The sequence below is a fragment of the Pseudorca crassidens genome, chromosome X (assembly GCF_039906515.1).
Source record: "Pseudorca crassidens isolate mPseCra1 chromosome X, mPseCra1.hap1, whole genome shotgun sequence".
NCBI classification, from domain to species: domain Eukaryota; kingdom Metazoa; phylum Chordata; class Mammalia; order Artiodactyla; family Delphinidae; genus Pseudorca; species Pseudorca crassidens.
The window spans coordinates 29,717,729-29,740,933 of NC_090317.1; the positions used below are offsets into that span (position 1 = coordinate 29,717,729).

Genomic DNA, 23,205 nt, shown 5'->3' on the forward strand with positions numbered 1-23,205 from the left:
ATGGACGTATCGCTTCATTTTTATTGCTGAGTAGTATTTAGATCTATGGATGTGCCACATTTTGTTTATGCATTAGCCGGTTGACAGATATTTGGGTTGTTTCCAGTTTGGGGCTATTACAAATAATGCATAATTAGCCTTTTTAAAAGCGGGAAGGAGGGCAATCCCATCTAAAGCAAGTTGGGTTTTATTTTATTTTCTCCTCCCTGCGGGGCATCAGTACCATGATAGGTTCCTTTTACTTTTAAAAACGGTGATGAAAACAAATCTCATACATTTTGGTTATAATGATCCTTTAATGTCAGTGTTCTGTGCGTGTTTATTAAGTGTCTGAATCCTAATCAATATAAGGAAAAAAACCTCTAAAAACTCTGAAAGGACACTTCACAACCAATGATAGAAAATACAAGTCGTTCCCCTAGTGAGGTAAACTTTGGATAACATCGGGTTTATCTGAGGAAAACAAAGCCCGCAGAAAGTATCTTTAGATCTGAAAAACACTACACTTTCAAGATTAAGGATTCCATTTACTTACAAATAGGAACCCTGAAACACCTACGACTCCAGACCTCCCGGCCAGAAGCAGCGAGCCGGGGCTGCTCTTTCTTGCGATACGCGGGCTTTTCATTGCGGTGGCCTCTCCTGTTGCGGAGCACGGGCTCTAGGTGCGCGGGCTTCAATAGTTGTGGCGCGTGGGCTCAGTAGTTTTGGCTCGTGGGCTCTAGAGCGCAGGCTCAGTAGTTGTGGCACACGGGCTTAGTTACTCAGTGGCATGTGGGATCTTCCCAGACCAGGGCTCGATCCCGTGTCCCCTGTATTGGCAGGTGGATTCTTAACCACTGCGTCACCAGGGAAGCCCGAGTAAGTGCTTTGCATGCCGGGATTTGTAGTCCGTGAAATACTCGTCCCAGCCAAGATGGCGGAGCTGCTAATGACGTGCCCCGAGGGAGTCTGGGTCGCAAGGGGATTGGGCGGTGCGGGGATTCCGCGGGCGGGAAGCTAAGACCAGGCGTCCTGAAGTCTCGCGAGATCCTGGCGGGGCCCTAAAGAAAGCAGGATTCCGCTTAGAAGGCGGGGCGTCCGTTGGGGGCGGAGTTCTGTTCGGAGTGGGCCGGGAGTCGTTAGGTGCTGGCGTAGTGGCGTTTAGGCCGGGCCACCGCGATGAGGAGCGAAACCGTGGCCATGAAGGAGGAGAAGGAGCATAGGCCTAAGGAGAAGCGAGTAACCCTCTTGACTCCCCCGGGGGCCACAGGCAGCGTCTGTGGGCCTTCGGGGGACAGCATCAAAGCGGAAGATAAGCAGGATCGGAACAAGGAGAAGAAAGAGGCGTTGAGCAAGGTGACTGGCCGTCTGTCGGCCCAGGAGAGGGCGGGACCGTTCCGCCACCCGTGGAGGATGGTTGGGAAGGGGCAATAGTGAAGAGGCCATCAAGGGTGGGAGTAGTTTGTGATAGGAAAATTAATAGAGGCTAGTTGAGGGAGTGGGTGGGTGGGGGATATTATGGTCTGGGGGCCAGATCGGGTGCATCCTTATTTGGGGAGCAATGAGGGAATTTGTGGTATTCCTTAGAATTTTGAATTCTTTATGCTGATTGAGTAAGGATTATATTTTAGGATGTGTTGGATGTGGTAGGGAAATATTAATAAATCAAGAATTCATGGCACCCACAAAAGACCAGGGTTGGTTTACTAATTTCTTACCACTGCTGAAAATGGGTGATAGAAAATGAGGCGAAGACCTAGTAAACTGTGGGGCTTCAGGTTAACAGAACCTGAGATTTTCCTTGCTCCAGGCAGTTCTCGTTTTTGAGAGTTGGTGGTTTTTTTTAACTACGTTACTATTATGTTTGACTAATCATTCTGAGCTTTCTGAACATTCTCTTGGGTTTTTATAAGTGATCTCATCTTTTAAAGGCCAACTTTCTTCAGGGACAGTGATTCAGGTTTGACAGAAAATTGCTTTGTACTAATTTTATTTTCCTTATTCATTTCTTAAGGTGGTAATACGGAGATTACCGCCCACTTTGACCAAGGAGCAGCTTCAGGAACATCTTCAGCCTATGCCTGAGCATGATTATTTTGAGTTTTTTTCTAATGATACTAGGTAAAATAAATAAATAAAAGAGGGAGGGGGTAAATGAAAAAGGTTTCTTCCATTCTTTTTAATCCTACTAATGTTTTCCATTTGATTTTTGAGCCTATCTTTTTAACATATGCATACTTGTAGTTCAGTCAGACACCTGCAAGCACATTGACATAATTGCTTTCCTCCCTGCAGCCTGTATCCTCATATGTATGCCAGAGCATACATCAACTTTAAAAACCAGGAGGACATTATTTTGTTCAGGGATCGTTTCGATGGTTATGTGTTCCTCGACAATAAAGGTAAGTCCTTTTAACTGAGGGGGGTGGTTTCTTTGTCATTTGTATGTTTAAGACAATGTGTGTATCACAGTGTTTTCTCGATGCCTTCATGGCGTTTCTAAAATCCTGGGTGATAAGATGAGCAACATTTAAAGAGTTTTACACATTTGATAAGCTTATGACAGCCTTATAAATAGATAATATGACTTTTTACAGTCCTCAGGTATTTGTATTAACCTATTATTTCTGTAGTTTGATCAACTGAATGAAATTGCCACAGTTTTCTCCTCCTGTGACTATTCTTTTGCCCGGTATTAGATGATCTGTTGTTTTGAGTATTTACTAGTTTCAACAGTGATACTGATAAATGACTCTTTAAACTTGTATGACAAATTTTAAATATTTACTTCTCATCTTGCTTCAAGGACTAACACTTATTTAAGTCAGATTCTTTATGTCAATAGTTGCCAGCTGGAGTACTGTTTAACATTCTAAGTTGTATATAATTAAAACATTGAACTTGATGATTTCCCACTTTGTATCCAGGAGTTTATAGGGAAGAAAAACTTCTGCCTTAACTCTCATTTTATTATCTGCTGCTTGCAACATTTAGTCAGAGAATGTCCACACTTCCATTTGCCACTTTTCTTTTGACTTTGCAATCATAGGTGAATGATGTGTCTTTTTGTTAGGTTATGTTTTTTCAGTATTAGTTCAAAGTTGGTAAAAAGGAAATCTTTGTCAGGAAATATGCCAGTAAAAGTTGAAGGATTGCTACTGTGTTTGTCCAGCTTTTATTAATCCCCTCAAACCGGCTACTTCTCCACTCCAAGTTTATTCCAGTAGATAGCAGTGATTTCCTGGAAATCTGAGTTGTGTTTAACTTTTTTCCTCTCTTTTTTATCCCTTACATTTAAACAAGTGATGGATTTTGTCAATTTACTGCTTTTTAATATCTTGTTCATCTAGACTTAGTAATACTTTCACACTTTATATCCTCATCACCAAATGCTTAGACAACCAGTCTCTAACCTTATAGGATTTTCCATTTTTTTCCACTTTCTGTATAATTTAATAGTCTTATATTGCCATGAAATTAATCTTTTTGAAAATAGTGACTTAAGATAGCAGTTGTGAACAAAAGTCCAAATTCCTTAGTCTGGTAGTCAGCATCTTCCATAGTTCGGCCTCACTTCTGTTTTTTTCAGCCTGTCTTCCACAATTTCCTTTTGTTTCAGTCTGGTTTATCTGTTCCTTCTCAAATGTATCAGTTATTAAGGTAATAGGATTCTGCATTCACTAGGATTTCTAAAACCTTGTTTCCTGTGTGACTGCTTTGTGATGCCTAATGGTCAATTCTAGTAATTTATCCTGGCTTATGTTTACATGCCAAAGATCTAAGGATGGAATTTTTTTTTTTGCAGTACGCGGGCCTCTCACTGCTATGGCCTCTCCCGTTGCGGAGCACAGGCTCTGGACGCGCAGGCCCAGCGGCCATGGCTCACGGGCCCAGCCGCTCCCTGGCATGTGGGATCCTCCCAGACTGGGGCACGAACCCGCGTCCCCTGCATTGGCAGGCGGACTCCCAACCACTGCGCCACCAGGGAAGCCCAGGATGGAATTTTATACCTTGTATGACATTATTCTATAGCAGGGATCTGGTGTATTTTTCCAGTAGTCACTTGGGTTTTTTTTTTTTAATTGAGATATAACTCACATACCATAAAATTCAATGGTTTTTAGTATATTCACAAGTTTTGTAACCATTACCACTATGTAATTCCAGAATGTATACATCACTTCAAAAAGAATCCTGTATTCATTAGCAGTCATCTCCCATTCTCCTCTCCCGCTAGACCCTGGCAACCACTGATCTAACTATGGATTTCCTTATTCTGGACATTTCATATGAAGTGAATCATACAATATGTGGCCTTTTGTGACTGCCTCTTTTACTTAGTATGTTTTCAAGGTTCATCCATGTCATAGTATGTATCATTACCTCGTTACTTTTTTTGGTTTTTTGCATTATTAAAAATTGTGGTAAAATGCACAAATAAAATTTACCATCTTAACCATTTTTAAATGTGCAGTTCAGTAGTGTTGAGTACATTCACGTTGTTCTGCAACCAATCTCTAGAACTTCTTCTTGTAAGGTTGAAACTCTACCTGTTAAACAACTCCCCATTTCTCCCTCTCCCAGCCTCTTGCAACTACATTCTACCTCCATGAACCACCCTTCTGTCTATGAAGTTGACCATTCTAGGTACCTCATATAAGTGGAATCATAGTATTTGACTTCTAGTGACTAGCTTATTTCACTTAGCATAATGTCCTCAAGGTTAATCCATGTTGTAGCATGTGTCAGAATCTCCTTTTCCATTGTACGTATATACTTCATTTTCTTTATCCATTCATCTGTTGAGGGACATTTGGCTATTGTGAATAATGCTGCTATGAATGTACAAGCATCTGTTCAAGTCTCTGCTTTCACTTCTTTTGAATACATACCCAAAAGTGGAATTGCGGGGTCATATGGTAATTCTATTTTTAATTTTTTTGAGGAACCACCATACCATTTTCCATAGTGGCTGCACCATTTTCTATTCCCACCAGCAATGCATGAAGGTTCTAATTTCTCCATGTCCTTGCCAACATTTGCTATTTTCTGGGGTTTTTTTCCCCTTTAATAGTAATCATTCTGACAGGTATAAGATGGTATTTCATTGTGGTTTTGATTGGCATTTCCCTAATGATTAGTGAGGTAATAGTTTAATCTTTTCATATGCTTGAGCACATAGCATCTTTTCATTTGCTTATTGGCCATTTGTATACCATCTCTGGAGAAATGTCTATTCGAGTCCTTTGAACATTTTTTAATCAGATTATTTGGGGTTTTTTTTGTTGAGTTGTAGGAGTTCTTTACGTATTCTGTATATTGACCCCTTATCAGATATATGATTTGCAAATATTTTCTCCAATTCTATAGGCTTCCTTTTCTCTCTGTTGATTATGTCCCTAGATGCACAGAAGTTCTTAATTTTTTTTTAATTTATTTATTTTATTTATTTTTATTTTTGGCTGCGTTGAGTCTTTGTTGCTGGGCACAGGCTTTCTCTAGTTGTGGCAAGTGGAGCTGCTCTTCATTGTGGTGCGCGGGCTTCTCATTGTGGTGGCTTCTCTTGTTGCGGAGCATGGGCTCTAGGCGTGCAGGCTTCAGTAGTTGTGGCTCGCGGGCTCTAGAGCACAGGCTCAGGAGTTGTGGCACACAGGCTTAGTTGCTCCGCGGCATGTGGGATATTCCTGGACCAGGGCTCGAACCCGTGTCCCCTGCATTGGCAGGCGGATTCCCAACCACTGTGCCACCAGGGAAGCCCCATAAGTTCCTAATTTTGATGTAGCACAGTTTATCTATTTTTCACTTTTGTTGCCTGTGCTTTGGTGTCTCCTGGTGTATTTTTTAATAACAGCTTTACTGAGATATAATGCATATGCCATAAAATTCACCCTTTTAAAGTGTACTGTTCAGTGTTTTTTAGTATATTCACAGAGTTGTGCAGCTGTCGCCACAATCTAATTTTAGAACACATTTCTCTAAAAAGAAACCTCGTACCCATTAGCTGTTACTCCTTATCTCTAGACAAGCACTAACCTACTTTCTATCTCTGTAGCTTTACCTGTTCTAGAGATTTCTGGTGTATATTTTTGCACTTATAAAAAATCAATTTTATTAAGGTATAATTTACATATTAAAATGCATCCATTTTATGTGTGCATTTGGTGACTTTTGACATATTTATACCCCTGTATAATCAGTATTGTGATCTGGTTTTTTTGTTTGTTCGTTTGTTTGTTTTGGCCATGCTGCATGGCTTGCAGGATCTTAGTTCCCCCACTAGGGATTGAACCTAGGCCCCTGCAATGAAAGTGCCGAGTACTAACCACTGGACTGCCAGGGAATTCCCTCTGATGTATTTTTTAAATGAAAATTAGTTTGTAGATTTTTTTCTCCCACATATCACAATATCACACTTAGAAGTTGAATTTAAGTGAGTATTTTAATTCCCTCCCATATCTTTTCACTAAGTTATCAGTATGAACTGGGAGCTCCTTTGGCAACATGTTGATTTTAGTTGTGCCAATGTGATTTATGCCTGTTGGGAGACCTATTCAGACCACTGTCATCAAAGGAAGCCTAGAGAGTGGTGGGTTGAGTCTCTTGTATCCACTTTTGACCTTTTCTTTCTTACAACAAGTATGCTATTTTTTCTAAACAGGTCAGGAATATCCTGCCATAGTAGAATTTGCACCTTTTCAAAAAGCTGCAAAAAAGAAGACTAAGAAAAGAGATACTAAAGTTGGGACTATCGATGATGGTACAGTATAGCTCTAGTTATGTAATGCTAATGCCATGTTTTTTTTAATTTAATTTTTATTTTATATTGGAATATAGTTGATTTACAATGTTGTGTTAGTTTCAGGTGTACAGCAAAGTGATTCTGTTATACATATACATATATTTATTCTTTTTCAGGTTCTTTTCCCATATGGGTTATTACAGAATATTGAGTAGAGTTCCCTGTGTTGTATATATAGTAGGGCCATGGGTTTTTTAAAAATATTACCTTTGTGGGAATTAAGTGGACTCCAATCTTTTAAATTAAGAAAACATAGGAAATAAAGTTCATGAGAGATGTAATTCACTGATGAAAGCTTTGCTTGTTAGAATGGAGGTGGGTTTCCTCTAGTTTTCACTCTCTTTGGCTAATGGCTTTTCATCCCTTCCCCATTAAGCAATATATTTTGACTGTTGAGTAGTAAATCACCTTAGGTATATTAGAAGACAATGGGAAAAAATCAGATGTTTCAAATTACAACTCCTTGAGGCCTCTTACCATTTTTATGATTATTTATTTGACTTTTGGTTTCCATTTTTATAAAGAGGAAGCGTTATCATTGAGAGCTGTGATGGAAAATTTTCTATACTTGAGTAACTTAATATAAAGTATCTGTAGTGGCCAGTCCTGTTTTCTAGGCTTTGAATATGCAGTTAACTGCACACATAGTAATTCCATTGAACTGAAATACTAGAACTAAAAAACTGAAATAATTGCCATTTACGGTAAACTGGATCCAGATTTTGAGATCTCTGTAATGTGGTTGTGTTGGCTAAGGACTTAGCTGCAATATTTTATATCAGATGGGCATTTTAGAATCAACTAGTTTGGTTTCCATTATTTATTACTATAATGGGTATTTTATAAGGAAAACACAGAAAAGACTCAACACACAGCTGCTTATTGATTATATCATAGATTCAGACCGTGAAGACTAGATCAAGTGACATGCTCCACAGTGCCTGCTCCAGATACAACATAATGACTCAGATGTGTTACCCTTTCTGATGTCGGAGGCATCTAGGAAAGAATTCCAGAAGTTACTATCACCTCTAGTGCCACATCTAGGACATCTGCCCTCATTTATCTGTTTAGAACACCTGATTTTCATATGCTGAGTTTAATTAAAGTGAGGTGTACTGATGCAGAAACTGCTTACATGCTATAAATGATAGTCTCTGAAGGTCCCATAACTATGGCTTGCAGTTCTCCCATAGATAATATTTCCTATTTTGTTTAAAGTCTGCTATGTTTTCTATTTACTTAAACAATTATTTAGATCCAGAATATAGAAAATTTTTGGAAAGTTATGCTGCAGATAATGAGAAAATGACATCTACTCCAGAGACACTGCTAGAGGAAATAGAAGCAAAAAATAGAGAATTAATAGGTAAGTGGGCAAAAGGAATTAAGGGCAACAGCTTTTTCATCAGAAGACCTGTCAGACTCCCACTTCTGTCACTTGCTAGCTGTTTGACCATGGGAAAGGCACTAACTTCTTTAAGACTCTGTTTGTTCTACTATAAAGTGCAGATAATACCTGCCTCACAGGATTATGAGAATGCATTGATAAGATGGGAAAAATTCTGACTTATTTAGTGCCACACAAATGTAACAGAAGTATAAAAAGTTTGAAGACTCATATAGGACCTTAAGATGTTGGTAAGCCTTTGAAGATCAATTGGTGTTTTCTAGTAATAAGCTCATATTCCTAAAAAAAATTTTGACCTGAAAATGTCAAAAAATGAAGTTAGTTACTGCAAAATTGAAAACCACTTGAGAAATTCTAGCTTGGATATTGGTTTTAGTAGTAAGTTGTCACTACTATATCAGCTCTAAACATAAGCACAGCCTCTGACCCAGGATTTCCACTCCTAGGAATTTATGCTAGGAAGGAAGTATGCTTTGCAAAAAGCTAGCTACAAGGTTAGATAGCATTGTTCAGAATATTGAAGAATGAGTTAAATATTCTTCTAAAACTTGGTTTTTATTAATGGATGCATAATATAAGCCCATCTCCGATACTTTCCATAGAATAAATTCCCAGAAGTGGAATTATGGGGTCAAAAGTATTAGATATTTTTAGCCCCTTACCCCAGTTTCTTCCTGGTTGAGCAAATTTATACTCCCATCTGTAAAACAAGAGAATGTCCTTTGCACTTTATTCTCACTGACCGGGAATTGCTCTTTTTAATAATTGTTTTATTGTTTTAATTTGAATTTCTTAACTTTTAAAAAATTATTTTAAACCTTCAGAATCGAAATAGAATACTGTAAAACTTCTTTCCAATAATATAGTTGTGAACTTACTGTTTAAGGGGTGTAGTTTTCCCACCTTGGGTGGTTGGCAGGGAATGTCAGAAAACAGAATCCTTTCTAGGGGTTGATTAAGTATTATTAATAATCTGTTTACATTTATGTAGCTAAAAAGACAACCCCACTTTTGAGCTTCCTGAAAAACAAGCAGGTAAACCTTTTGTTTTTATAGTTCTCTCAATACTTCTATTTCATTGGTTTGCATTCTGTGAATATAAGAGCATTGGGATCCTATAGGAGAGATAGCTGCTTCTTCTACCATTATTCTTTAAAGAGTTGGCTCATTGGCCTCACTCTCTGGCCTTCTTCTTCACTCTGGTTGTTGGACCAAAGATTCACTCTGCAAAACCAGGGAGTCCTTAGCTTGCTCGAGAGACACTCTCTTGATTTCCTGAAAGCCTCTGGATAATGTAGTAAGGCAGCATTGGGAGACTCTGATATTAGCAGGCCCTGGTCTTTATTCTCTCTCATATTTTGAATGGGGTGGTGAGGGGGTTAAGGAGATAGAAAATGGGAAGGAAAGATGATATAGTTAAGTGGGTGCCCACCGTACCTTCAAGACTAAGTTTTTGGTGGCAGTTATCTTGTTTGAAGGTTTGTGTTGATGTTTCTTTCTAGAGGATGAGAGAAGAAAAGAGAGAAGAAAGAAGGAGGCGAGAAATAGAAAGAAAAAGACAAAGAGAAGAAGAGAGGAGGAAGTGGAAAGAAGAAGAGAAACGAAAAAGGAAAGATATAGAAAAGCTAAAGAAGATAGACAGAGTTCCAGAAAGGGACAAATTAAAGGATGAACCAAAGATTAAGGTATGAAAATAACTTAAACTGACTGCATGTTGCTGAAATTTGCATGTACTGTATCTACTTCTTCAAATATGCATGCATCTTGTGTTGGTGTAAACAGTTTTTTTGGTTTTGTTTTTGTCTTTTTTGGGGGGGGGAGTGAATCAACAGAAGCCTTTCCTATAATAGTAATAGTATTATTCTTTTAATTTAAGATAATTTTAAAGATTAAGTAGTTTACATGGTATTCAGTGCAGATCTGTGTTATTTTTAATCATTGAAAATGTTCAATTTTGGATTATTATTTTCTCAATTCTTCATAAATAAGGGCTTAGGGCTGGCTGGCATGAATTACGGGTTTTATTCAGCTTTTCCTTCATTTTTGATACATGAAGTTGCCTCATCTGTTTGTTTTCCACTGTCCTCAGGTACACAGGTTTCTGTTACAAGCTGTGAATCAGAAAAATGTAAGGACCAAGTACATGATACAGAGCACCTAGTATCATGTCACACACACAGGTCTTAGTTAATAAGTCCTTTTGGTGGTGGTGGTAGTGTTACCTGTAGAAAACCCCTTCAGACTGACCTAAGTCTTCTTAAAAGCTGAGCCATTTTAAATTCCTACCTTAGAAGGAAGCTCAGATGACTTGCTGATGCTCTGCTGTGTACCCAGGAGCTTCAACAATATACAGCTAGAGGACAACCATGCCTAAAGAGCTCTTTCCCTTCTCTTCTTTTTATATGCCTCTCATAACTGGCTGCCTTGTGGGAGTACTAGGGATATACCCCCTGCATTATGTCCTTTCCCCTCTCACAGGATTTTCCACGTTACCTTCTTGCATCTACCTGGGAATCTGTGAGCAGCAGATTCTGATTAATATATTGCATGTAGGAAGAGGAAAACCTATAGAAAGATCCCAGCCTTGCTACTTCCCTTCTGAGGGCATGGCTTGGCAGCCCTTACTTCAGCGAACTTCCTGGGGAAGTACTTGTACATAGTACTTCAGAGAAAGTCAGAGAAAATCTCACCGAGGTGATGGCAGGGTCTCCTTTTACCTCCTCAAAATTCAGCCGTTCACGTGGCTAGGGTTCCCCTAGGCTCTCCAGGACTCATTATTGGTGATAAGGGGCTTGGCGGCAGGGTGGGGAGGTTCCCATCTTAATTCCTTCTAGCGATTTCTCTGTCCGCCATGCCACAAGTGACTTGACTTGCTATTTCTGTCAGCAAGGCAGAAGGTAGAGCCAGCCATGCTAGAGATATCCGTTAATGTTCTTATTAGAGTAATGAACATCTTGGCTTCTAACAAAGATGTTCATTAGAGAAATAAGAACACTTCCAGTGAAACCTGCACATGGTATCCTCACTTTACACTGGTGCCTTCTTAGTGTCCAGTTTGGACTCACCATTTGCAGTGGCTGTCTGTGTGCTGAAACACTTCATGCTTAAGTCTTGTGGTGCTTTGCCTCTTGCTTGGTGGCTTGTATGATGCCTTCACCCTGAGATGAAACTTTCTATGATGCCTTCACTCTGAGACTTGAAATTCTTCTATTTTGACTAAAAATCTCTCTGAATATCCAACACTTGGGGGTATTCTAGAGAGATTTATAGCAGTGGCATGAGAAAGAAATTTTTGTTAGCAATTTGGACTTTATAAACCACTTTTAGTTTAGAATTGCATTCTGTCATATATATGACATTGAGCAGAATTCCTATTCAGTACAGATGGAACTTCACAGTTCCATTGTATGAGGTATTTGGATTTTTAAATCAAATGCCAAATAATTTTTGCTTTTCATCTCTAATGATAATATGATTGTACCATCATAAGTATGTAACTACTCTCAGACTCAAGGCAAAATTATTCCTGCAATGGATCTCTCCTTTGGTGACCAAGGTATTTGTCATTATAATTACTATGTAAAAATAGTCCAGCAGTAATGATCTGCTTAGCATTTTAAATTCATACCATATTTTCCTATCAAGTTATGCCAACATGCTGGGCTACAGAAGGCATACTTGAAAGTGTACGTTGGTCTACTTAAAGGTTGACCCATTTAAGCCAAAGGAGTCTTGATCCTATTGCCACAAAGTGATTAAACCACTTCATTTGAGTGGATAACACTTTCACATTAATAGCGTCCTTTTAGCAAATTACTGCTCTCATGCACTAGTTGTTCACCTGAAAGTTTATGAGTACCTGCAGAGACGGGGGCCTTCTATAGCCTAAATTGAAAATATTTAGTATATTATTTTCTTTGGTAGAATCAGAAGACAATGTCCCACCCTTCAAAATAAACTTAAATTTGTTCTCTTTAAAGCTGCTCAAGAAGCCAGAAAAAGGCGATGAAAAAGAAGTGGACAAAAGAGAAAAGGTCAAGAAATTGGACAAAGAGAATCTGAGTGATGAAAGAGCCAGTGGGCAGAGTTGTCCATTGCCCAAACGTTCTGATGGTGAATTTAAAGATGAAAAGCCTAAGAGGTCGGTAGTTGAGGGCTCTTTGGTACATTTGTTTTTGGTATGTTTCTAGGTGCTAGTTTTACTGCTACTTTCTGGACTTGTACCTGAATCAAGATACTTGGTTTTACGAGGTGTAGGGGGATGAGGAGGACAGGTTTCAAATATTTTAGTATCTTAATCTGGGTGAATGACTTTGGGGTTTTTTTTTTTATTGTTTTTCAAAATACTAGTAGTTTTTTTTTAATGCTGCTCCAAAAGTTCAACCTCATTGTAGTGGCCAAGTCAGGATCAGAATGTTCCTGCATTTGTGATTAGAAGAACTTTGAGGGTGCATACTCAGATTTGTTTCTCACGCAGACCTGAAGATGAGAGTGGCAGAGAATACAGGGAGAGGGAGCGGGATTATGAACGAGACCAAGAGCGCGCCCTGCGGGAAAGAGAGAGGCTGAAGCGGCAGGAGGAAGAGCGCCGCAGGCAGAAGGAGCGCTACGAGAAAGAGAAGGCTTTTAAAAGAAAGGAAGAAGAAATGAAAAAAGAGAAAGAAGCCCTTCGGGATAAAGGAAAGAAGCCTGAAAGTACAGAACCAGTAGGCAGCTCAGAAAAAACTGAAAAGAAAGAAGAAGTGGTTAAGAGAGATCGCATAAGAAACAAGGTGCTGCTTTTCGTTAAACTTATTTTCATGAGGATTTCTTTTTCTTTTCCTGCAAGTATAAAGGAAAGGGCTAGCTCGTTGTTCATTATAGAATTTTAGGGGAACTTTAACTATCTGCACCTTTTTTTCAGTCTTGGTGGGGTCCTTTTATTAACTTATTGTTAATAAGTTTGTGTATGTATTTCAAACACACACAAAAGTAGAGAGAACAGAGGAATAATGTGATGTACCCATCACCCAGCTTCAGCAATTATCACCTCATGGCCAATCTTCTTTCTACTCTAGCCTATCTTACTCCTACTGGATTATTTTCAAGCAAATCCTAGACAGATAATCTCTTCTTTAAATACGTCAATATTAAGAGTAAAGACTTTTTTTTTTGGCCACGCCCCAAGGTGGCATGCAGGATCTTAGTTCCCCAGCCAGAGATCGAACCCATACCCCCTGCAGTGGAAATGCAGAGTTTTAACCACTGGACTGCCAGGGAAGTCCCAAAGGCTTTTTTTCTTTTTCTTTTTTTTTTTTGTTTTTTTTTTCTGGTACACGGGCCTCTCACTGTTGTGGCCTCTCCCGTTGCGGAGCACAGGCTCCGGACGCGCAGGCTCAGCGGCCATGGCTCACGGGCCCAGCCGCTCCGCGGCATGTGGGATCTTCCCGAACTGGGGCACGAACCCGTGTCCCCTGCATCGGCAGGCGGACTCTCAACCACTGCACCACCAGGGAAGCCCAAGACTCTTTTTCTTAATAAAATAACCCTAATATCATTTTCACACCAGAAAAAAAAAAAAAAACTGACAATAACTCCTTAGCATCCTACCTACTCAGTGTTCAGATTTTCCCAATTGTCTCATTAACATCTTTTTTATAGGCTCTAAACAAGGTCCACAAACCGTATTTGCTTGAAATGTTCCCTTAAGTGTCTCTTAATCTAGACAATTCCTCCTCCTCTTGCTTTCCTACCATTTATTTGTTGCAGAATCCAGTTTGCCCTGTAGAGCTTCTAACAGTCCAGATTGGCTAATTACATCCCTGTGGTATCATTTAACATGTTCCTCTACCTTCTGTGTTTCCTTGAAAACCAGTAGTCATATCTAGAGCAGTGTCAGCAAATTTTTTCTGTCAAGGGCCAGATGGTAAATATTTCAGGCTTTGTGGGCCATGTGGTCTCTGTCACAACCGGTAAGCTTTGTAGGAAAGTAGGCATAGACAACATGTAAAAGAATAAGCCTGGCTGTGTGCCAATCAAACTTTATTCACAAAAACAGGTGGCCCCTCATCTAGAGGCCTGAATATATTCAGACTCAATTGTTGGCAAGAATACTTGATAGGTGGTGTTGTGCAGTTCCTACTGCATCATATCAGGAAGCATACAATGTCTGGGTATCCTTTTATTGTGACGTTAAGATTGACCAATAGTAATCGTATTATGGTTATGTGATAGGATGTCCTTGCTCTTAAGATACACAGGCTGAAATATTTAGCAATGAAGGGTCATGATGTCTGCACTTACTCTCAAATGGTTCTGCAAAAATATAATGTGTCTATATACGTGTATGCCTGCACACACTAGAGTCGGAAAAGGCACATGTGACAAAATGTTAACCATCGTGAATCTAGGAGAAAGGTATGAGGTATTTGTTGTACAAGTTTGGCAACATTTCTATAGATTAAAAATTTTTTAAGATAAAAAGTTGGAAAAACAACTGATCAATTAGTTCAGGTATTATAAGCCTGATCCATGTATTATAAAAATTTTTATCAGCTTTTCTCCTGATAATTTTGTTTAGATGCGTTATTTCATAAGGTGGAGGAAAGGCAAGAAAAGCATTTGATCCTTTCCCTTTATTTACAGTATTCAGAGTAATGAGTTGGTGTCCCAGCAACTTGTAGGGGCTATCCATGAGTTTTGTTCCGTTTAGTCTTTAAGAACTTGTGGATTTAGAAATATTTGGTGTACTCCAACTTGTTACTATCAGTTATTGTCCTTGTTGATGGATGTTTAAATTGTCCCATCTTTGCACAGTAGGAGCCCCATCATCTGTTTCTTTAAATGCTACGCAGCAGTCTCATTTGTTTTAACGTTTCATCTTGTTAAAATAGTGAAATATTTTGCTGGAATTATTCACTTGGGAATAATGCTTTAAGCCTAACTTTCATATGTCAGAGAGAAAGGGCAAGGAAGGCTCATGTCTTGTTTTATTGAATTTGAAAAAAGGCCTATACATGTAAGTTTTCCAGGGTCATACTGTCATAACCAAACACATTACTTGAACTGAGGGGTACCTGGTGACTTTATTGAGGATTATTTAGGAACCTGAGATCTAAAGTGCCACCTAGAGAGTCTCAAACTAGGCTATTACCTTGTTAAACCTGAATTAAGAGACAGTCATATTTGTGCTAAGTTACAAGGGTCTGAGCTCATAACTTCAGGGAGGTCTTCATTTAAGACTTTGCATTCTTTATTATTTTTGTTTTTACTCCTAAAATTTTCTCAGGTGGTGGTGCATTTTAAAGTGAATTTACTGATGGGGAAGAGAGCCAGTGGCCATGGTTTCTAAGGAAAAACTATTCAAGCTGATTCAGTTCATCTTGAGATGGTTGAGAAAATTAGGCAGTAGACTTATCAAAAATTTACTCTAGGCATATAAAATAATACGTATTTTTAACTGTTGCTTAAAAAGTGAAACGGTTGTTTTTCTTTGTAGATAGGAGAAAGGAAGCGGGCAGTTTGAAGCAAATTAACCATCGGCACTTACTGTCACGTACTGTGCCCTCACATTTTGGTCTTGTGTGGGTTCTTTTTGGTATATGTCAATATATAACTTATGACTCTGAAAATCCCCTGTAAATGCTTAGTAGCAATGTTGTAACATTAACATTTCATTTTACTTTAGGATCGCCCAGCAATGCAGCTTTACCAACCAGGAGCTCGAAGCCGAAATCGACTCTGTCCCCATGATGACAGCACCAAGTCTGGAGATTCAACCATAGAAAAAAAGCAGGAAAGTGGTATTAGCCATAGAAAAGAAGGAAGCGAGGAGTGATAGGTCCAAATGGCCTTAGGTGTCCTGACTGTCTAGGCAGCCAAAGAGCACGAATTAAGCAATCCAGAAGTGCCTTCAGGGCAAAGGAATAGAGAGAGAGAAAGGGGGTCGCTGTGCTGGTGGGGTACACTGCAGAGGAGTATGTTTTGCGTCAAAGCAGGAGCCCGATTGCAGGTTCAGATTGGAAGTACAATTTCATTTTTTATGCAGTTCATACAAATTAATTTTAAAGTGTCAGACAAAGCTGAGGGAGAGGACATACATTGCAGTTTGCAGGCAGGAGACGTCAAGAGAGGACTTAATTAGGTATGACACGAGAAGAAGATACGGGAACTGGCTTTAAAATCAAAAGGTTTTGTTAATCCTGGATTGAATTTTCTTAATTTCAGTGGAGCAGAGTCACTTTGAAGTCTTGTTCAGATCTAGTTATAGTCATTGTTGTTGATAACTGTTGACTTTGTGTAGTGTAGAAGCAACAAGCATGTAATTGTAATACAAGTACAGTGAAGGATATAACAGATTTTCGCTTCTGCAAAAATTTAAATAGTCATGTCTTGTCTATATCCTATGTCCTAAAGTTTTAGGATTAGTTTTAGTTTTTTGTTTGCTTGTGTGAGCTTAGCATAAAAAAAAAACTTTTTTAACATCTCCTTTTGCCTTTAGCAATTTTTATATTACTAAAGCTTAACCCGTAGTTGGTGCTTGACAATCCAGTCTTTGTTTTATCTTAGGTCTGGAGCTGAGTGCCTACCGTCTCCAGGAAGGAAACTGCACCAATATTTGTTCCTGTTAAATAGCAACTTTTAATCTTAGTTTGTTTTGCGTCGATATCAATAAACATCAACATCACTCAAGTACGAAGCTAAGTGTTTATTAACTTTACAAAATAGCTGTTAGTTTTGAGAAATTAAGCTTTTGATACTTAATTAACCTTTTGGGAATTTTGAAAGTGGATGAATGATATTTGTTACTACCTTCACTAGCACTATGCCTATATTTTGCTCACCTAGAAGACCAAATCATTGTTCACCAGTCTTGTTCCATAAGAACCAAAATGTCTGGACAACATCCTTGAGCTGCTGCTTCATTTCCATCCTGCCATCTTCTCTAATGTGACATCAGTTTGCCTTTACTTTATAAGTCACTGCTTTATGTTTACTCAGCTTTTAGAAACCAGTAGCCCAAGAGGCAGGTAAAGAGGAAGAGCCATCGAAGGTGATTGAAAGAGAATGGTCCTCAACTGGGAGAGAGTACTGGCATAATGGAAGGGGTATTTTCAAGGAGGAGAATGGCTGGCAGTGTCCCATGCCACAGAGAGATTAAGAAAGATAAGAAATGTGCACTGTTCACTGGATTTGGCAGTATTGAGGCACATGTGAACTGGTGAGGCAGAAACCATGTTACAGTGAGGGTGAGTGGCAGGTGGGAAATGGAGATGGGGGCAGTTGGATATACAGGTCTTGGAGCTCAGAGAAAAGATTTGGGCTAGAGATACAGGTTTGGAATTCATCTATTTTTAGGTGATCATTGAAGCCATGGGCCTGGATTTAATCACTTAGGGGGAGAGAGTAGAGAAAGAACAGAAACAGGCCTAAGGCCCAGCCTTAAAGAACTCTAAGGATACTGTACAGGTAAGGAAATGTATAAAGACAGAAAAGGAGTAGCCAGAGAGCAGGTGAAAAACCAGAAGACTGGTATTATATTACCTAACCCAAGGATAAGAATGAAGAAGGGGAGTGGCCATCAGGGTTGGATGCTGCTGGAAGGTCAAGTGTGATGCCTGAAAAAAGGCCATGGGGGGACTTCCCTGGCGGTCCAGTGGTTAAGACTCCACACTTCCATTGCAGGGGGTGGGGGTTCGATCCCTGGTCTGTGAACTAAGATCCCACCTGCCATGTGGCACAGCCAAAAAATATTTTTTTAAAAAAAGGCCATGGGATTCAGTGACTTACAAATCATTGATGACCTGGAATGATAAGGAATGAAAGCCAGACTGGGCTGAGAATGGAAACAGCATAGACAACTTTTCAGAGAAGTTTGGCAGTGAAAAAATGGTGATGATAAAGGGTATTGGGGAAGGATTTTTTTTAATATGAGAAATACTAAAGCATGTTTAGAAGCCAAAAGGAAAGAACTGAGAAAGGATGAATACCCAGGGGAAGTGATAACCACTAGTGTAGGTTTCCTGAGAAGGCAGGTGAAAAGGGAACCTGTTGGCAGCTTAGGAGAAGCATCACCCCAGCACCATCAGTCATGAGTTGGCATCACTTGCCTCTGTACCCAGCCTGGGGCCCGTTGCCAGCCCTCTCACAGTTGTTTTCATGTCAGTGCCTCCCTCTCTTGTTCTGCTTGCTGCCCAGTCCAACTCATTAAACCACACTTCCCCACCCCCTCTTTTTTTTCTTTTAACTAATTAATTAATTTTTGGCTGCGTTGGATCTTCATTGCTGCATGTGGGCCTTCTCTAGTTGTGGCAACTGGGGGCTTCCCTTATTGCAGAGCACAGGCTCTAGGCATGCAGGCTCTAGAGCTCAGGCTCAGTAGTTGTAGCGCATGGGCTTAGTTGCTCCGCGGCATGTGGGATCTTCCCAGACCAGGGCTCGAGCCCGTGTCTCCTGCATTGGCAGGCGGATTCTCAACCACTTTGCCACCAGGGAAGCCCCTTCCCACCCCCTCTTAAATTTCTTCCATTCACTTATGTATTCACTTAACATTTACTAGTCACTGACTGTGTGGAGGCCCTGGGGTTCAAGGACTCAAGTCCTTGTCCTTGAGGAACCATGGGCCAGTGGTGTCAAGAGACAACCAGAAATAACCAGGGCACAATGCACCATGTGAGAGGGGCTGTGATGACGGCCTGGGGTGGGAGTCTCCTTCCCCTAAGCTGCCAGGTGTTGTTGAAGAAAATCCCTAAACCAGACAAACTGCTGAGACTGCAGGAGGGCCCTCCCTCTTGATAAGCAGTTGATTCCATTTTTGCCTTCTTCGGACACAGGTTTGATTTCTTTGGAAATGAAGACAGGATGGAGACAGCTCAGACACTGGATATCTGAACATTCATCAAGCACCTCCTATGTGTTGGCACTAAGGCCACAGTTGTAAACAAGGTCCCCACCCTCCAGATGCTGACAGCCCTGGAGAGTTTGCTGCTCTGGTGGAGAGAAGCGATTCTAAGGGAAGTAGGCATGAGAAGTTCAAGGAGTGAGGGCAGTGGGAATAGCTACCTCCAGGGCAGTGAAAAGGGAGTGGCTTGGGCATTCATGAGGCTTTCGTGCCTTCAAAATCGGGAACCACACCTCCTTGCCCAGCAGGCATATACAAGGTAGTCCTGAGGCAGTAATTTAACTCTGATTATAAATTAAGATCTAGGGCTTCCCTGGTGGCGCAGTGGTTGAGAATCTGCCTGCCAATGCAGGGGACACGGGTTCGAGCCCTGGTCTGGGAGGATCCCACATGCCGTGGAGCAATTAGGCCCGTGAGCCACAATTACTGAACCTGCGCGTCTAGAGCCTGTGCTCCGCAACAAGAGAGGCCGCGATAGTGAGAGGCCCGCGCACTGCGATGAAGAGTGGCCCCCGGGCTTCCCTGGTGGCGCAGTGGTTGAGAGTCCGCCTACCGATGCGGGGGACACGGGTTCGTGCCCCGGTCCGGGAAGATCCCACATGCCGCGGAGCGGCTGCGCCCGTGAGCCATGGCCGCTGAGCCTGCGCGTCCGGAGCCTGTTGCTCTGCAACGGGAGAGGCCACAACAGTGAGAGGCCCACGTACCGCAAAAAAAAAAAAAAAAGAGTGGACCCCGCTTGCCGCAATTAGAGAAAGCCCTCGCACAGAAACGAAGACCCAACACAGCCAAAAATAAATAAATAAATAAATAAAGGAGTTCCTTTAAAAAAAATCACAAACCCTTTAAAAAAATTGATTAATTAAAAAATAAATTAAGATCTAACTTCCCATGGTATTCACAGACCTTATCTCAACTAGTTCCATAGGAGAAAGAATAGAGGAGTTTTGTGGCCTTTTGTTGGTATATAGAGGCTCTATATGTTGCATGTTTTTATGGAGGTGGCCCAGAATTTTCTTTACTGTCTCTGGGACTGTCCTCTACATGACAAAAATTAATTATGACCATTTATATCCTTATTAAGGAAGGCAAGGTAGCAAAGACAGGCTGAGATTTGGTGAATTCTTAGAAAATATGTACCGACAATACCTAGGATTGGCCATCCTTAGAAATCTCACAGAGCTCATTTATTCATCCACCAAATATTTATTAAGCTTATACTACAGAGGCATGGTTAAATACATGATTGTTTATTGCTACTGTAATGCATGATGTATTATCTATATTTCCAGACTTTAAGGCTATCCTCCATACCTCCAGCCCTGACCAATCCCTTGATCTCAGATGCAGCTCCCTACCGGACATCACCCAATGACCCCAAATATCCCTGGCCCCAAATTGAACTCAACGTTCCTCCCATCCTCCTGCTTCACAGAGGATGTGAACCACCTACTCACTCAGCACTGAGGATCATGTCTGATTCCATCCTCACTCCCCAAGGCCGCTCAATCATCCTGTGCCATTCATCTCCTTCCTCTCCAGGCCTTCATTGCCCTAGTTCAAGCTGCCATCATTCATGCAGTCACTTATTCATTTGCCAATTTTTGAGCACACACCATGTACCATTCATGTTCTAGATTCTGGAATTACATCAGTGAATGAAACAGACAAAATTCCTGCCTTCATGGTACTTACATTGAAGTGGAGAGAGAAAGTAAATATATCAAGCAAAATATGTATTGTTAGAAAGTGACGGGTGCTTAGGAGAAAAAATAAATCAGGGGAAAGGAGTATGATGTTCATGGATAGGGGTTGAAAGGCTTCAATGAAAAGATGACTTTTTAAAATATTTATTTATTTGGCTGCATTGGGTCTTAGTTGCTGCGTGCGGGATCTTCGTTGCGGCATGCGGGATCTTTAGTTGTGGCAATGTGAACTCTTAGTTGCGGCATACATGTGGGATCTAGTTGCCTGACCAGGGATCAAACCCGGGCCCCCTGCATTGGGAGCACAGAGTCTTAGCCACTGGACAACCAGGGAAGTCCCGAGAAGATGACTTTTGAATAAAGAGTTGAGGAGGAAATGAGATAAAGAAGAACCAGAAAAAAGAGATTCTGAAGGAGCAGGCAGAAGGATAGGAAGAAAACCAAGTGTTCTGTCCTGGAAGCCAAGTGAAGAAAGTATTCTAAGGAAAGGTCAACTAAGATAAATGTTGATAGGTCAGATCAGATCCGAGAAATTAACTTAGGATTTAGCAACACAGAGGTCACTGATGATCTTAAGTACAGTTTCAGCTTGAGTGCTAGGTGAAAACCTGATTGGAGTGGGCTCCAGAAAGGATGGGTACCCGCTAGGATGGCTGTAATTTTTTTTAATGGAAAATAATAAGCATTAGTGAGAAAAATGTGAACGCCCATGCAGTGTTGGAGGAAATGTAAAATGGTGTAGCCATTGTGGAAAATACCCCAGCAGTTACTCAAAAGGTTAAACAGAGTTACCATATGACCCAGCAATTCCACTCCTAGGTATATATCCAAAATAATTGAAAACAGTTACTCAAACATAATTGCACACCACTGTTTATAGCATTATTCATTATAGCCCAAAACACAGAAGCAACCGTAGTGTCCATCAACTGATAAATGGATAAACAAAATGATTATGTCCACACAGTGGAATATTATTCAGCCATAAAAAGGAAAGAATTACTGACACATGCCACATGAAGGAACCCTGAAAAATTGTGAAGGAAGCCAGACACAAATGGCCACATAATGTATGATTCCATTTATATGAAACGCCCAGAATATTCAAATCCATAGAAACAAAGTATGTTAGTGGTTGCCTAAGGCTGTGGGGGAGAAGGGGAATGGAGAGTGACTGCTAATGGGCACAGGTTTCTTTTGGGGGTAATGAAAGTGTTCTGGATTAGATACCAGTGGTGGTTGTACAACCTTGTGAACATACTAAAACCCACTGAACTGTACACTTTAAAATGGTGAATTTTATGGTATGTGAATTATAGCTCAAAAAAAAAAGAATGAGGAGAGTAATTGGAAGTAGTAAATATAGACAAATCTTTCAGTTTTGTTGTAAAGGAAGGAAAAGAGCAGGAGTTGGAAAGGGAGTCGAGGTAAAGAGCAGGTTTTTAAGATGGGAGAAGCAACGGCGTATTTATTTGTGTGTTGATGGGAACAATCCAGGGAAAAGCAGGGACAGAAAGGGAGGAACTGCCAGAGGCAGGTTTCTGAATAGGTGACGGGGGTTAGGATCCATTGTAGGAACGGGATGAAGGCAGAGCATTCGAGTACAGTGCTGGTAGCTGGGATGTGGTAGGTGAGTTATGGAAGTTCTCCTGTCATTGCTGAAGTTTTCTCGGTGGCTAGGAAGCAAGGGCATCCCTGAGAGTGAGAATGGAGGAAGAAGGGTTAAAACTGTCATTTAGGCCAAAAGTGAACCAAGCCTGGCCACTGCCTATTTGTGTACAGCCTGCTAAGAATGGCTTTTATATTCGTAAATGATGGAAAAAATCAAAAGAATAATATTTTGTGATACAAAAGAATTCTACGAAATTCAAATTTTAGTCTCCATAACTAAAATTTTATCGGAACCTGGTCACACCCACTAGTTTATGTACTGTCTAGCTACAGCAGCTGAGTTGAATAGTTGTAATAAACATCATATATATATGTCGCCTGCAAAGCCTAAAATATTTGCCATCAGAAAATGTTTGCCAGCCCCTGGCCTAGGCCCTTGCTGATCACAGGCCAGCAGCATGCAGGTCACCTGGGAAGGTGTCAGAATCTGTAGTCTACGAAGATCCCCAGGTGACTCGTGCACATTAAAGCTTGAGGAGCACTGCTCTAGGAGAATGGGAGGGTGGCTGCACTGGAGAAATGTAGAACTGTGGGGTAGTCTTCAGGGCCCACTGGAAGTCAGTGGTTGTGAACCCGGAGCGAGGTCAGTCGGTTTCCTCCAGGCTCATTCAGCTGTCAGCAGCACAGGCTGTCGGGCAGGTGGAGGACTGGATTTACTAGGGTTACGGTCTCTCCAGGCAAGTACAAAGAAGGGCAGGGTGCGGACGAGTGAGCGGCTGATACAATTTAAGCTAAATAAGGAGGGAAGAGGAGACACGGA

At 40.7% G+C, this 23,205-nt stretch overlaps 1 protein-coding gene across 3 annotated transcripts; it reads left to right on the plus strand.

The window, feature by feature from the left end:
* The first annotated feature begins 1,071 nt into the window (after window positions 1-1,071).
* Window positions 1,072-16,862, plus strand: UPF3B (UPF3B regulator of nonsense mediated mRNA decay). Of its 3 annotated transcripts, XM_067724668.1 has the most exons (12): window positions 1,072-1,338; window positions 1,997-2,103; window positions 2,278-2,384; window positions 6,641-6,739; window positions 8,040-8,150; window positions 9,184-9,227; window positions 9,695-9,877; window positions 10,282-10,320; window positions 12,173-12,333; window positions 12,670-12,964; window positions 15,859-15,964; window positions 16,738-16,862. In XM_067724668.1, exons 1-12 carry the CDS (start codon window positions 1,162-1,164, stop codon window positions 16,749-16,751), a joined length of 1,443 nt encoding a protein of 480 aa, XP_067580769.1. In that variant the 5' UTR covers window positions 1,072-1,161; the 3' UTR covers window positions 16,752-16,862. The 3 variants fall into 3 exon arrangements, with proteins under 3 accessions (XP_067580769.1, XP_067580768.1, XP_067580770.1); XM_067724667.1 differs by having other exon boundaries at window positions 1,073-1,338; window positions 15,859-16,862; XM_067724669.1 differs by lacking the exon at window positions 10,282-10,320 and having other exon boundaries at window positions 1,074-1,338; window positions 15,859-16,862.
* Window positions 16,863-23,205: the final 6,343 nt, after the last annotated feature.

What these genes read in the sequence shown, in the direction of transcription:
- UPF3B (XM_067724667.1), top strand. Translation starts at nt 1,162, where the DNA reads ATGAGGAGCGAAACCGTGGCCATGAAGGAGGAGAAGGAGCATAGGCCT. An exon ending in TTTTTTTCTAATGATACTAG is followed by an intron (nt 2,104 to 2,277) that starts GTAAAATAAATA and finishes TCCTCCCTGCAG; the next exon opens with CCTGTATCCTCATATGTATG. An exon ending in AGGATGAACCAAAGATTAAG is followed by an intron (nt 9,878 to 10,281) that starts GTATGAAAATAA and finishes CACTGTCCTCAG; the next exon opens with GTACACAGGTTTCTGTTACA.